The following is a 13,119-nucleotide window of genomic DNA, read 5'->3' as shown; positions in this document are numbered from 1 at the left end:
CTTGCTTGCTACATAATAAGCACTATTAGTAGTATACAAACCTTTGCGGTGAGGGTGCCACACCAACTTGTCTTCATCATTGCCTAAGTGGAATAGCCAAAATTAAGTCAACCTCTTGTGGAGAGAACAAATGCCGCAGCAGTAGCAGTTTCCATGTTGCGGTTTGGGCATCAATCAGCTCGTTACATACTTAGGACTCATGCTAGGAGGGGCAGACCATGGCCTAACTCCATATCTTCTATGCAAGCCAATTATGATTCCAAATCTCAATATTTGCACTGTTACCAACCATCCATCTAGCACCAGTTTGTAACATACTCCGAGCCTCTAAAACACTTCTCCAAGGAAAAGATGGTTGACTCCCTAATTCAGCCTCCCAAAAAGAACAATCCGGGAAGGACAGAGTGATGTACAACCGTGCTATAAGAATGAATGGTTCTTCGACAAGCGCCATCCTGCTTAGCTAACCTCACTAAATTAAAGAAGTGCACGTCTCTGAAATCCATACCTCCATTTTTTGGAATGCAAAGTCCCTCCCAAGAAATATTTCTACTAGCTTGCTTCCGAATCACCCATCAAAACTGAGCACACAACTGATGAAGATCATGGCATAAACCTTGTGGCAATAAATTAACAGTTGATCAAATACATAGGGACAACCTGACCAACTGCTTTAATGAGAAGTCTCTTTCCCTACTCCACTCAAAAGCTTGGAACGCCAACTTATCTCCTTCTTCGATGGCTTCTCCTTCAAGTAATTAAAGGCTTCTGATTTTGAAAGACCCCCGTGTGGGGAGCCCCAAATAAACGCTCATGTTTATCAACTTGTTGGACTCCCAAGGCTGCAGCTAGCTTTTCTTGCTCAACCATTCTGAAATTCTTTGAAAAAACCACACTACTCTTGTTCAAATTCACCTGCTGACCCGAAGCAAGCTCATAGGTAAACAGAATATTTCTAATCTGCCGACACTCCTCCATTGTAGCCAAACCAAACAGAAGGCTATCATCAACAAACAAATTTAGTGATCACCGATTGAGATCGATCTTTGCGCAGAAGTAGTGAAAATAAAGAATGAAAATTTTCCACGATAACTTTTTCGTCGTTAAAGGTGTTCCCTTATAAAATCACACATATTGCCGACAAAAATTTTGCTCCCTTTCATCGGCAAAATAAACTTCCTTAAAAATAAAAAGGAAATTATGCTCAAACTTCCCGAAGTGATATTCATATGGAGTGGCCACTAAACTCATCCAGCATCGCCACCGCCCACCACAGATGGACACAAATAGAGTAGAGGCTAAGACTACATTGCTTGAGGGACTACGTTGGTAACTTGGTATTGTCAATGTATTCAAATGAAATAAACAAAAATAGAACTTGCACGAATTAGCTAGCATTGTAATAATGACTGAAGCTTCTCCACCATTCTTATAGAATCTCGTCAATTGAATCAGAATTATAATAGCAAATTTCTATAAACAGAAATAAATTAGCTTCTCATTATTAAAAGCAGGCTTACAATATCATTTTATATACATCGAATTGCACGCTTATACATGTGACTATCATGGAGTTTGAAATTTAAAGCTACTGAGCAAAGATAAAAGACACAAACCTTTGAACTCCAACAACAACGTACATTCTGCTGATTGATACTTCCAACCATCCAATGTGTAGTTTTCCAAGTTTGCTGATGATCGTGTGGACTACTCTATTATATTACAACACCTTGTTTCGACTAAGCAAATGAACAATCTGGGACGACTCCAAATTCCGTGGGCTCAGTGCATCGTGTCATTGGATGACTGACAAAACTTGTCTGGGTTGCAGTGCAATGAAGTCTCTTTTCAAGTGTACATGCACCTCACAGATTAGAATTTGTACCTATCTGCAACGATTTTACATGCAGCACTACCATGGATCAGAGCTGTTACCAAGAAAGTTTCTTACATATGAAGGCCTGCTCCAACCATCCTCCATCAAAATTAGTTTAAGGCGTATCATCAACTTCTCTACAGCATCTTCCTCTAGATTGGTTGATGAATTAGATGATCGTCTAAGTTGTGGGCGAGTCTGCAACAGATAAAATTTAATGTTATTAATTTGCTATAGAAGTCACATGTTATGCAACATATATAGAAATTAGAAAACCAACCTTTGTGTCCTGATACAACTTTAAAAATTCAAGTGATTGCTCATAAAACCCACAATGGTAGAGAAGAATGCTATAATCTCTCAATTCCTTTGAATCAGCTTCGAGGAGAATAAGACGTTCGCAAGCTATGACAGTAGGCACACATTTCAGGTCAAGTATATGATTTTCTTCTCTGACTAAAGTATGCACACACTCAAGTCACGTTTGCAGAAGAAACATTCACAGTACGATAAATATGAAGAAAAAAACATAATGATTTTTCAATGTCATACTTGCAAAACTGTGTTCTTGAGGCTTGAGATCTTAGAGAATCAAGTCATATTAAGATGCAAAGTGACATAACTGTTTAGTGTTTACATTACATAACATTAGCCAAGAAATATTCGCCATATAGTGGCATCAAATTATGGTATCAAAGAGGGTGACACGCACTAATTACGAGTACACATCTCATTTTTCCCTGTTGTCCTCATTTTGAATTGTAAAACTCATATGTAGATACCAAAAATCCCCAAGAGAATCTAGAGATATGTTTCTTTCTATAATTATTTTTCTGAAGTTTATTCATAAGATCTTTCTCCATCTGGACACTTGGGAGATTCTCACAATTCTACAAACATGTTACAGCAATTTTACAGCACTATTAGCTAAATGACTGCTGCTAGAATATTCTCTTAGGCACCACACACGCAATGGATCAAATGCTTTGCTGCCCTTTAAACTTTATAGTTATTAGAAAAAGAAAACATGCATCTGCATAACATGATGTGACCATTTGAACTCAGTTTCTCTACGTATCAAATCCATATGCATCCAGAAGTTATTACAACCTCATGAGCTAAGAGAACAGATTGTTCTAGATAAGATACAGAATAACAGAAGAGTGATGACATAAAATTTCAATTCAAATTAAAGAATTTAGATTTGAAAGTTTGAAACTCAAAATTCTATTACTAAAAAACCCCAATGCCCCCAGACATACATAAAATGAACCTGAACAATGCCTTCCACAATAATGCTTTTCCAATAACAACCCTACAAAAGCATCAACCTAACCAATGCCTGCCACAATAGTACTTTTCTAATAATAACCCTACAAAAGCATCTAACACTAATTGTAAAACCCTAAAACCAACAGCTTTTATATAAAAACATGTCTACAAGAAAATGCTACTAGGTTCTTCCTCATCATTGGAGGTTGTATCTCAAGTTATGTGCCATAAGTTGAACAGCATCAAGAAAATTAATATATTGAATATGGCTTATCTTCTTGACACTAGGATTTAATGAGCTATATTGAATACATACCAGATAACGCACGCCTCATATCCCCAAAATTAACACTGGTCCAAACACCACGATCTAGCCTATGTTGAGCAGCCTTAGCAGATGCAAGCTGAAAGCCACTGGAAAAGACAAGTATCTTCATATGCATGTGTATACATATATAGTAAAAATAATAATAAAACAGAATAATTATTCATATTGGACCACATTCTGAACAGGTCATTTCTTTTTTGTTTCTAAGAAATAGCAAACAAAAACCCATGCACATATCACCAAGATTGAAATAGTTTTGCAATTTGTTTCCTATCATGATTTTCAATGTTTATTTATCTCTTCATTTTATCATACATAGATAGCTAAATGGTTCTCCTTTGGCTAACTTTTCACAAGGATGATCCTTAAATGTAGACCTGAAAACAATAGTCCATATCATTGAATTGCATTACAGGGTGGCGCGCCAGCATTCACATCCACAAAGTTTAAGTTTGTGACACCCACTCTAGAAAATTATTCTATAAGTAGAAAAATGAACACAATTATTTATAGGAAATGCCCATAGAACTGGAAAGTAATTAAGTATCATCAGATTGAAATACCTGTCTTCATCAACATTTGATGCATCAATGAAGTTAGCAGCCCGTGCAGCCCTTAAGAATAAATTCCCTGATTGATCATGCTGAAAAGGCCAGAAAGCATCCTTCAAATTGCTTAGAATCTGCACATGAAAAAACTATATGAGACATAGACATTTTGTAGACATCAATGTTAGGAAACCCGAGAGTGTAGCCTAATGATTCAACCTCTCTATTTTTTGGGTCTCCAGAGAAGAAACTTATACAAAAGGAAAATGAATATATAAATAGCCAAATAGGAAGCCATTTAGTTATCTAATTGGGCTTGAATCAGTAGAAGAACATAGACTTTGAAAAGGATCTTGTTGATAAACGAAATGGCCAAACAACACTTTCGAACTTGGCTGCTGTTTTGCAGGGATTCTTGTTAAAGGTGGACCTAAATTCATATTATTGAATGATATTGTTCCAATAATGTCCGTGGTCCGTGAGACTCCAAATGTCCACTTTAGTTGTACAAAGAACAATGCATGGTTATAAACTGTTGCACTACAATATAATGAATGATATCTAGATCGTAATAAAGGACTTTCTTTCTTTGAATAACTAGTCAGTCGTTGGGTCAAGATTGGTGAGCATTAAATTCTCGTACTCAATGATCAACTGAAGATAACGACTTTCAAGCAACTCCATCACCGTAATGTGCAAGCTCATTGTATCCTTGATAAAATAGAATGTCAGCTACTTTTGAGGTACTAAGACCTGTAATAGTCTAAAGTAATGGTACCAATGTAATTTTGAATGTAACCTAGATTACATTGCCATAACCACTGATAAACTAGTGCAAAGCCTTGGGGGAAAAGGTTGTTCAATCTTGAAAAAAAATGGCAAAGAAATACTAAAGACCACAAGAGAAATCAATCAAACAGTGGACAATACTGCAATGTAATCAATACCATACTTCTTAGAGGACCCTGTGTAGCATAGAACTTGCTGAAATTTGAGAGAAGAGGGTTTAGCATAAAATTTCCTTTTCCTTGTTTAAAATAAATGTGGATATTTTATTCCAAGTTGGAGGATTGATGTAAGCTAAATAAGAGATCAGAATTTGGTATGTACTAATTACAGGAAATTAGTAAATCAATCCATTCTAGAATATTCTATCAATCTCACATCATCTCCTATAATTAAGCTAATGAAGCCTAATTAGAATAACCATGCGAAAACAACTAGTTGATAGGAAGTAACTCAAGCAAGGCACAAAACAGAGGTCAGTAAGGATGAGATGAATCACCTCAACCAAAAGGGCTTGTGATGTCATTATGTGTGCATGATCAGATTCCTTGCTTTTCTTTTTGGGATAGCCTCTGGGAAGACTATGAGGATCGTGAGGAAAGAATATCTCCACATCAAAATCCAAAAGTCCCCATAAGCGAAGCATTTTCAGAATTTCTGAGTATATTAGTGATAGCATTGCAGTTGATCCTGAACGATGTGTCAAAACCTGTTCAACATAAACATAAAACTCCTTACAACAGTACCCATTTGTAGTGCTCTCATAAACAAGCTTGACATAACAAAGAAAAAAGGCAGTAACGCAGATTTCCAGACCGAATGGAGATATAGAGCTCGTGTTTCTAAGAGATGCCTTGCGTTGGTTCTTCGGAATCCCTGAAGAAAGAATGACAATGAGATACATATATCGTGATGGCCTGATCAAAAATACAAGATTTTAAATATAATTTTCTTGACAAATTAATTGCTTCCTCAGTAAGTTGTTTAATTGATACAGACATAACACATTATTTGCATGGCACCCCAAGCCCCACCCCCTGAAAACAAACTGAATTTTTATTTATACATGATGAGTTCTTTCAATATTTATCGCTTTGGAAGTTTCGCAACCCCAAAGATACCTAAGACCCTTACTATATACTCCTGATAAATAGAAGCAAAAACAGATACATTCGTTACAGCATGGAGACACACTTAATTGCAGGCAATGTATTTTATTCATGTAGCACATAAAGTCATAAACATTAAAATGCAAAACAGCCCTTTATATTTTAGAGAAACTTCACAAACTAGTTCAACTTTACGCAAACAAAAAATGTTGCAAGGAGATACCTTGTGTATGTACAAATAATTTTCCAAACTCTCCAACAACCTCTCCGGCGACGATTTCAATGAAGAGTTGTAGTGAGAACAATAGTCCATAGAAAGATCATCAAATCTACTGATAAAAGCATCCACTGGAAGCGGAACGGACGAATGCGACACGAGGGAGTCATCCTCTGCTGCAATATAAAGAGCAGTTTTCCCTAAATCAACGCGGCGGTTGATGCTAATGCTGGTTTGCCTCTCTATATCAGACATTTTGCCGATTTGCGAGCAGAATCCCTCCCTAGCATCCTGATTATTTCAAGATTATTTATCACCACCACAATAAGTCCACAAGATTTCAAAATCAAGACATTGCAAGAAAGTATACACGTACAGTCTCGCCGAAACTAACTACATCAAATGAACAGCATTACAAACTTTATTTGATCTAGATTTCCATTTGTATTCAATTTCATTGAAAAAACAATTTACATCAGTAGATGTATTGAAATGAAATTTACATTAGTAGATGTATTGAAATGAAATTTGGAATAGAAAAAGAAGAATCGAGGGGGAAGGGAGATTACTCTGGCGTGAGAGGTGAGGATTCCAGAAGAATCCAGAGCGTCGTGGAGCACGAATTTGAAGTCGCTGCCGACGTGGTTGGATTGGGCGAGGCAGAGAGGACGAAACGGAGGAGGCGGAGAAGGAGGAGGAGGACATGAATGGAATTTGAAGAATTTAGAAGGATAGGAGGAGGAAGAGGAAGAGGAAGAGGAAGAGGTCCTGAGAGGCCAGGGAGAAGAAGAAGAAGAAGCTCCAACCCAGCTGCTCATCGTTTTGTTTGTAAAGAGCGAAGAGAGAAAGCGAGTCAGTGGTGTCTTTTAACATTTTAAACAAATAATGGAATTTTGGATATTATCTGGACCGTTGTGTTGGGTTTAAATTTCTCTGAAATTATCAAAATTTTCGGACGAAATTTTATTGCTTGCATGCCTAGTACTATTTGGTCTAGAGGTGGAGTTGTTAAAACAAAAAATTGTACATAATCAAACTGAACCGATAAAAATCAACCTAGATCGAACAGAACCGATATAAAATAATTAGTTTATATTTATATTTTTAGTATAGGAGATTAGTTGATCATTGTTACTATAATTATACTTTTGTGTTGGACCAATTTTTAGATTACATTTCTGCAAATCAACTGTTAAATGTTTAGATATTTATATGTAGATCATTTATGCAAATTTTCAACCAAATTGAAAATCGTTAAGACATTCATAATCATAACTTATCAGTTATGAACATGAATGGTTCATGTTTGACAGATTTGGTTCGTCCATTTATTTGATTTAGTTCGGTACCTTAACGATTAGCAATTTAGAACAAATTTTTCATAAGTGATCTACTCATGCATACATAAACATCTAACGGTTGATTTGTCGTAATGTAATAAAAAAGTAGATCTCTCAACTCGTTGATTAGAAAGTCTTCAACTAGTCCTCATTAGAAAGGCTTCTTAGTTTCTATAAATAGATTAATTATTGTTACTTTTAAGTTCTTTGAGTTGTAACTTAATTTTAATTGTACTTAATTCCATTTGATCATAAGTTTTTCTATTGGGACTCTATATTTGCTCATTTGACTTCTCATGCTCTTTACACCTTCTATTTGCTTTTTAAAATGTAAAATTTGCTATCTAAACCTATTTCAAGTACTTAACTTAACCTTATTTATAAATGGAATGTTCCGAGCATTAGAGTTTTAATGCTCCCATAATTTTTATTTTTATTTTTTGAGAAGATGCTCCCATAATTTGTTTGTTTACCAAAAAAAGAAAACCTGAAATAAATGTTGAAAAAAAAAATTATATATTGGAACTAATGAAAAAATATTACCATAATTGTTCACAAGCCTGATGTTTCATGTTTTATGGTTGCTACCATTTTAGCTAGGTAACAAAATCAAATTGCTCATTCTATTGTTTATATTTAGCTTTATCTTATATGCCGCTTCACAGACTTATTTGGTTTAGTTTACACGATGGCTCTCTATTCCTCGTTTTATGATCTTATTATACTAATGAGAAAAACCTATATCTAATTTTTTTCCTACTGCATCATAGTTTTGTTTTTGTATAATTCACCAAGTAATTAACTTTAAATGCATTTTCTTTTAAATCCTTTTTTTTTTGTCTTCGAAAGCTTTTATGAACAAAGAAAATGAAAAATGAGAATTTAAATGGAAATGAATAATAAAGGTAATATAAAAGGTGGTGCTATTCACACACCCATTTTCTCTATACACACACACCCTCTATTTTTATATTACTTTAATCCAATTTTTATTTACAAATTATCCTAACTACCCTCTCTTGTAATTATGTTTCTTTTTCTTTTTTCTTTTTTCTATTTAGCAAGTCAATCATGAATTAAAATCATTATACAATAAATCAAAAAATTTTTACTACCAAGATATATATTATGATTATGTTACGAAGATCTTCCAAGTAACACTAATTTTCAGTAGTAGATATGGTTTCGCTCTCCATATTCTAATCTCATAACGATGAAAAATCATCTCACAAAATTAAGTTTACAGCAGCACAAATACTTCAATTGTGTATATTAGAGCATGAATTATCCAAATAATTTGGCAGAAAATAACAAAAACCAATGTACCAATCCACAACATTGCTTCATAAAAATACAAACTAATAAGCATCAAAACCAATCAACCCTCAATAGAAAACACAAACCCTTCCTTTCAAAAAAACAAAAAAAACTTGCTAACCCCCCCCCCCCCCCACCCCCCCCTCCTTTCAAGAAAAAGTATTTTGAATTCCTCTTTTTCTGCCGGAAAATAAGGGTTTAGGATTTGGGGATAATTGACTTGTCAAATAAAAAAATTGCAAAGGAGGGTAGTTAGGGTATTTTGTGAAAAAAATTGATTTAAAGTAATTAATAAATAAAAGGGGTGTGTAAATAGAAAAAAATGGTGTGTGAATAGCACCACCCAATATAAATTGTATTTCTATTTATAAATAAAGCTTTTAGAGAAACCTCCAAATGCAACAAAACCCTCTCATCTCAAAACCTAAGAAAAGCCAGCGGTGGTTGTTGAGAGATCGCTCTTCTTCCGCTGGTGGCCCTGGGCTGGCCTCTGGACCTCGTCAACGCCACTGCTAGATGAGGATTGATACAAGCATTTGGAGAACTCTTGTGAGGGGGGCCGCTCGGGGTTTTTTGCAGGATGGTTTCGCTTTCGGTTTCTGGTGTCAAATCTCTAGTTCTAGTGGCTTTGCATTGCAGGATAGGTGGGTCTCGATTTCAGCTTCTTCAACAACAACTGTTGTAGGGTTTTGAGTTCAAAATTGGCGGCGATGTGGGATTGCAGGGTGCTGGGTTGATGCGGTTTCGGTGTGAGGCAGATTGTGGCGGTGTGCTTTGCAGTGTTTTGGGTCGCGGCGGTTTTGTTCCGTGGCGGTGGGGATCACGGCCGAGCGGGGATCATGGACATCACGATGACGTGTGTCAACGAAGCTATGCTAGAATTACGAACTTGGCACGAGTTGGAGATGGATGCTGGGCTGGAGCCAAGCCATGCCTGCTGGGCTTTTGAGTAGGTCTTCCCTGCTTGGAGTTTCCTTGATCAGGATATGTTAGGCTGGGGTTTTTTGGCCTTAAGCCCAACCCTATGTTTTAGCTTTTTATCTAATTACAATAATTTTCCTTGTATTTAGAACCTAGGTTTCTAGCACCTCTGCCATAGTACCAATAGAGGATCCCCGCTACCTCTACGTATTTGAATGTATAATGAGGTATGTATATTTTTATGTACCACTATGGATACTACCACTATCTTCTTGTTTGTCTATGTCGTTAAATGGCGGTGGAATGGTATGTAACGGCTTATTTTGGCTTGTGATGAATATACTATTTCGCCCCATGGGTTTGATTAAAAAAAAAATTAAATAAATAAATATAGCTTTTGGAGAGAGACCAAAGATATATACTTTTTATTAATATTTTGTTGTCTTTAACCGTCTTCTTTTTATATAAGGATATATAAGTCATTTAATAAATATATCACCGAAGTATAGATAAGTTTACAACAATACACACACACACACACACACACACACACACATACAGATCCTATCTAGAGCGAGGTTAGAGTTTAGGGTCACTTTTCGGTCTCATATCCACATCTCGACCGTTCAGTTTTTAGGTACTCTCTGCAAAATTTCAGCCAAATTGATGATCTATAAGGTATCAAACTTGTTCAAACCAATGGACGAACTAAATCTGTCCAACCTAAATCGTACTAGCTTTAAGGCACTGCCTTAACGACCATCAATTTGACTAAAATTTTGCAGAGATAATCTATACATTAGTACCTAAAAACTGAACGGTCGAGATGTGGATATGCGACCGAAAAGTGACCATAAACCCTAACCTCGCTCTGGATATGATCTGATATACATACAAATATATATATATATATATATATATATATAATTGTTATAATTAAATTGTATACAATGAGTTCCTCTTCTACGTTCTACTTGACCCTTATTGCACTCAATATCTTAATTGCTGGTGTACCAACCTTCTGCATAACTCATTCAATTTGAATTAATTCATGTCTCTGATCTGCCTAAAGTCCCTAGATGGAAAAAAGATGTGCTCTCTCTTATGTGGTGTGTTGAACCATAGTTCTTTCTGTATATATATTTGTCTCAGTTTTCTTCTTCTCCACATCGTTGTCGCATCACTTTCTTTTTCTCATCTCGAACAACAATGACAAAGCTCCACAAAAGTTATATGATATAATACATGATGAATTCACAAATATATATGAAGATTTCAGTGCTTGATAATCGACACTGTGGGGTTTTATTAGGATCATTAATTGCTGTCTAGAAGGATTTAAGTGTGATCTCAATAAACTCATTCTTTATGGTTGAGGAGAGTGAACTAACAATGTGTTTGGATAAGGGATTTGGAGGTTCCAAGAGAATTCAAGGTGATGGGATTATAAAGTGAAGGGATTATGAGGTTGATGGGATCTTAAAATGAAGGGACACAAGTGATGGATTATTTAAATGACTTGTTTGGGTAATTTTTTGAGTGAATGGATTTAATTATGGGATTTGTAAATATATTATTTTTTGACAAAATTAATATTTTTTTTATATATATTCTGCTATAGAACTATTGTAGTTAATTGCAATTTTTCTTTTAAACCAAATAGATGTAAAACAAGAAAAATTTGTGCTTCACCAACTAATTCCAAAACTTCCATTAAAATGAAAAAACTATGAAAAACACTAGAAATTTGAAAAATGCAATAACTGAAATTTCACAGTCACAATTCGATTTTGGTCTTGCTTGAATTCAAAGACTTAAAATGTCGAACATTCTAATAACATGATAGTGATAACATCCTAAACATCACAACAAAACCATACAAATTTCAAAAGTCTCTTGGCATTGACTTCAAAACAAATTCACTTTTCTTCTCAATTGGAATTTTCTTCAATATTTGAAACTTTGTTGCATTATTAGCAAACACTTCAATTGCTCTCCAATGAAGGTCTTCTTCTAAATCAGGTATTGTCATCATCTCTTCATAGACTTCATCAACCGTCACATTTGCTTTCTTCGAAGTTGTTGAAACCATACTAGAAACCATTTCAGACACCGCCATAGAAATTGTTTCTTCTTCCTTTACTTTTTTTGGCTGTGATGGAACTGTTGAAGTAGAAGAAACTGCTTTTCTCTTCAAACTATCATCTTGAAAACTACCTCCCGTTCCACTGAGGCTAGTATTGTCTTCTTCAATGCTCGTAGTAACACTCGCATCCTCTACATTTTCAGCCCCACATCCGGTGGCTCTATCCTTCGCAAGTATCTGCCTCCATCTTCTTCCTTTTTAATAACCTTTTACTTCTTATCCATTCCTTTTCTAGCTTGCATTAAACTAAAACAACCAAAAAGGATTAATGTTAGAATAATCGAAAAGAGAAAAGACAATAGTCCTCTAATCTGCCAGAAAAATGTAAAGTACAGAAAAAGTCAACACAACAGCATACAATACAAACTTCTAGTCTTACATAACAGATTTGCACTACTTAAAATCAACCACCAAACCCTAGAATACAAAGAAAAACGAAAGCCCAAGGGGGAGATCAAACCTGGACATGAGTGATGCAGGAAGGAGAAAGAGCGAGAAATCACCGTTGGGTAGACATGGTTCTTCGCCGTTTTTGGAATTTCAGAATTCCACCTCTCGAGGCGAAACTAATAGAGAGAATTTGTCTAAAAAAAATCCCATCTAATTTAAGTCCCTCCCTGTTTTTTTTTTTTTGCCAAACGAGGGATTTTTCAAGTGGGATTTTTAATCCCATCTAAAAGTCATCTCCCTCCTCAAAGTACCTCACCCAAACACTACCTAAAAGAAAATTCTACCACTTACCTTCCTCAGTTTAGCCCTCCATATCTAGTGGATGATAGGTTTAACGATGCTGAACTCAAGTCTTGTTCTTAAAACTATTATGTAGCCAATTCCACAATTACAGTAGACCCAATTATTAGTCCTAGCGAGTGATTGTTTCAGTACTCTATGAGACTAAACGGTATTTGGCTTTCATAAGACTGAAAAACAAAGACCACAAACGATGGACTTATGTGTATATAGAAGAGTATCTCGGTGAAGTTCTTGTATGCGGTGAACATCAGCTATTAGTTATTATATATCATTTAATATTAATTCGATGTCTCCTCAAAGAGTTCGCCCTGCCCGGTCATGAATTTTGAAGATTACTTATCTTATTGAATTTAAGAATAAAAGCATGGTTGTGGCTCGCAAAGTCATGGCTATTCCAAAGAGTAGTGTTAGAGACAACAAAATCTTTTACCAAATTCTAATCCCAATTACCACATCATTAGTTTGTATGTGTTGATGTAATTGTAAACTAATAAATTAAACAAATT

The 13,119-nt window shown here is 35.4% G+C and overlaps 1 protein-coding gene across 1 annotated transcript; it reads right to left on the bottom strand.

Moving 5' to 3' along the window:
- Positions 1 to 1,476: 1,476 nt before the first annotated feature.
- Positions 1,477 to 6,987, bottom strand: LOC112182480. The gene is made up of 8 exons (XM_024320972.2): positions 6,706 to 6,987; positions 6,143 to 6,427; positions 5,627 to 5,686; positions 5,310 to 5,519; positions 4,040 to 4,158; positions 3,465 to 3,562; positions 2,157 to 2,281; positions 1,477 to 2,074 (listed from the first exon to the last, which is right to left on the bottom strand). Exons 1-8 carry the CDS (start codon positions 6,952 to 6,954, stop codon positions 1,913 to 1,915), a joined length of 1,308 nt encoding a protein of 435 aa, XP_024176740.1. The 5' UTR covers positions 6,955 to 6,987; the 3' UTR covers positions 1,477 to 1,912.
- Positions 6,988 to 13,119: the final 6,132 nt, after the last annotated feature.

Source organism: Rosa chinensis, chromosome 1, assembly GCF_002994745.2.
Source record: "Rosa chinensis cultivar Old Blush chromosome 1, RchiOBHm-V2, whole genome shotgun sequence".
NCBI lineage: Eukaryota > Viridiplantae > Streptophyta > Magnoliopsida > Rosales > Rosaceae > Rosa > Rosa chinensis.
Note: the sequence above shows the minus strand (reverse complement) of the source record. Positions and strands in the feature narration are given on the sequence as shown.

Bases quoted from the DNA above. Each gene is read 5' to 3' on its own strand.
- LOC112182480 (XM_024320972.2), bottom strand. From the start codon at position 6,954: ATGAGCAGCTGGGTTGGAGCTTCTTCTTCTTCTTCTCCCTGGCCTCTC. The intron at 6,428-6,705 runs GTAATCTCCCTT...TGAAATAATCAG, and splicing joins TCCTCACCTCTCACGCCAGA to GATGCTAGGGAGGGATTCTG. The intron at 5,520-5,626 runs GTCTGGAAATCT...TATGTTGAACAG, and splicing joins GAGCTCTATATCTCCATTCG to GTTTTGACACATCGTTCAGG.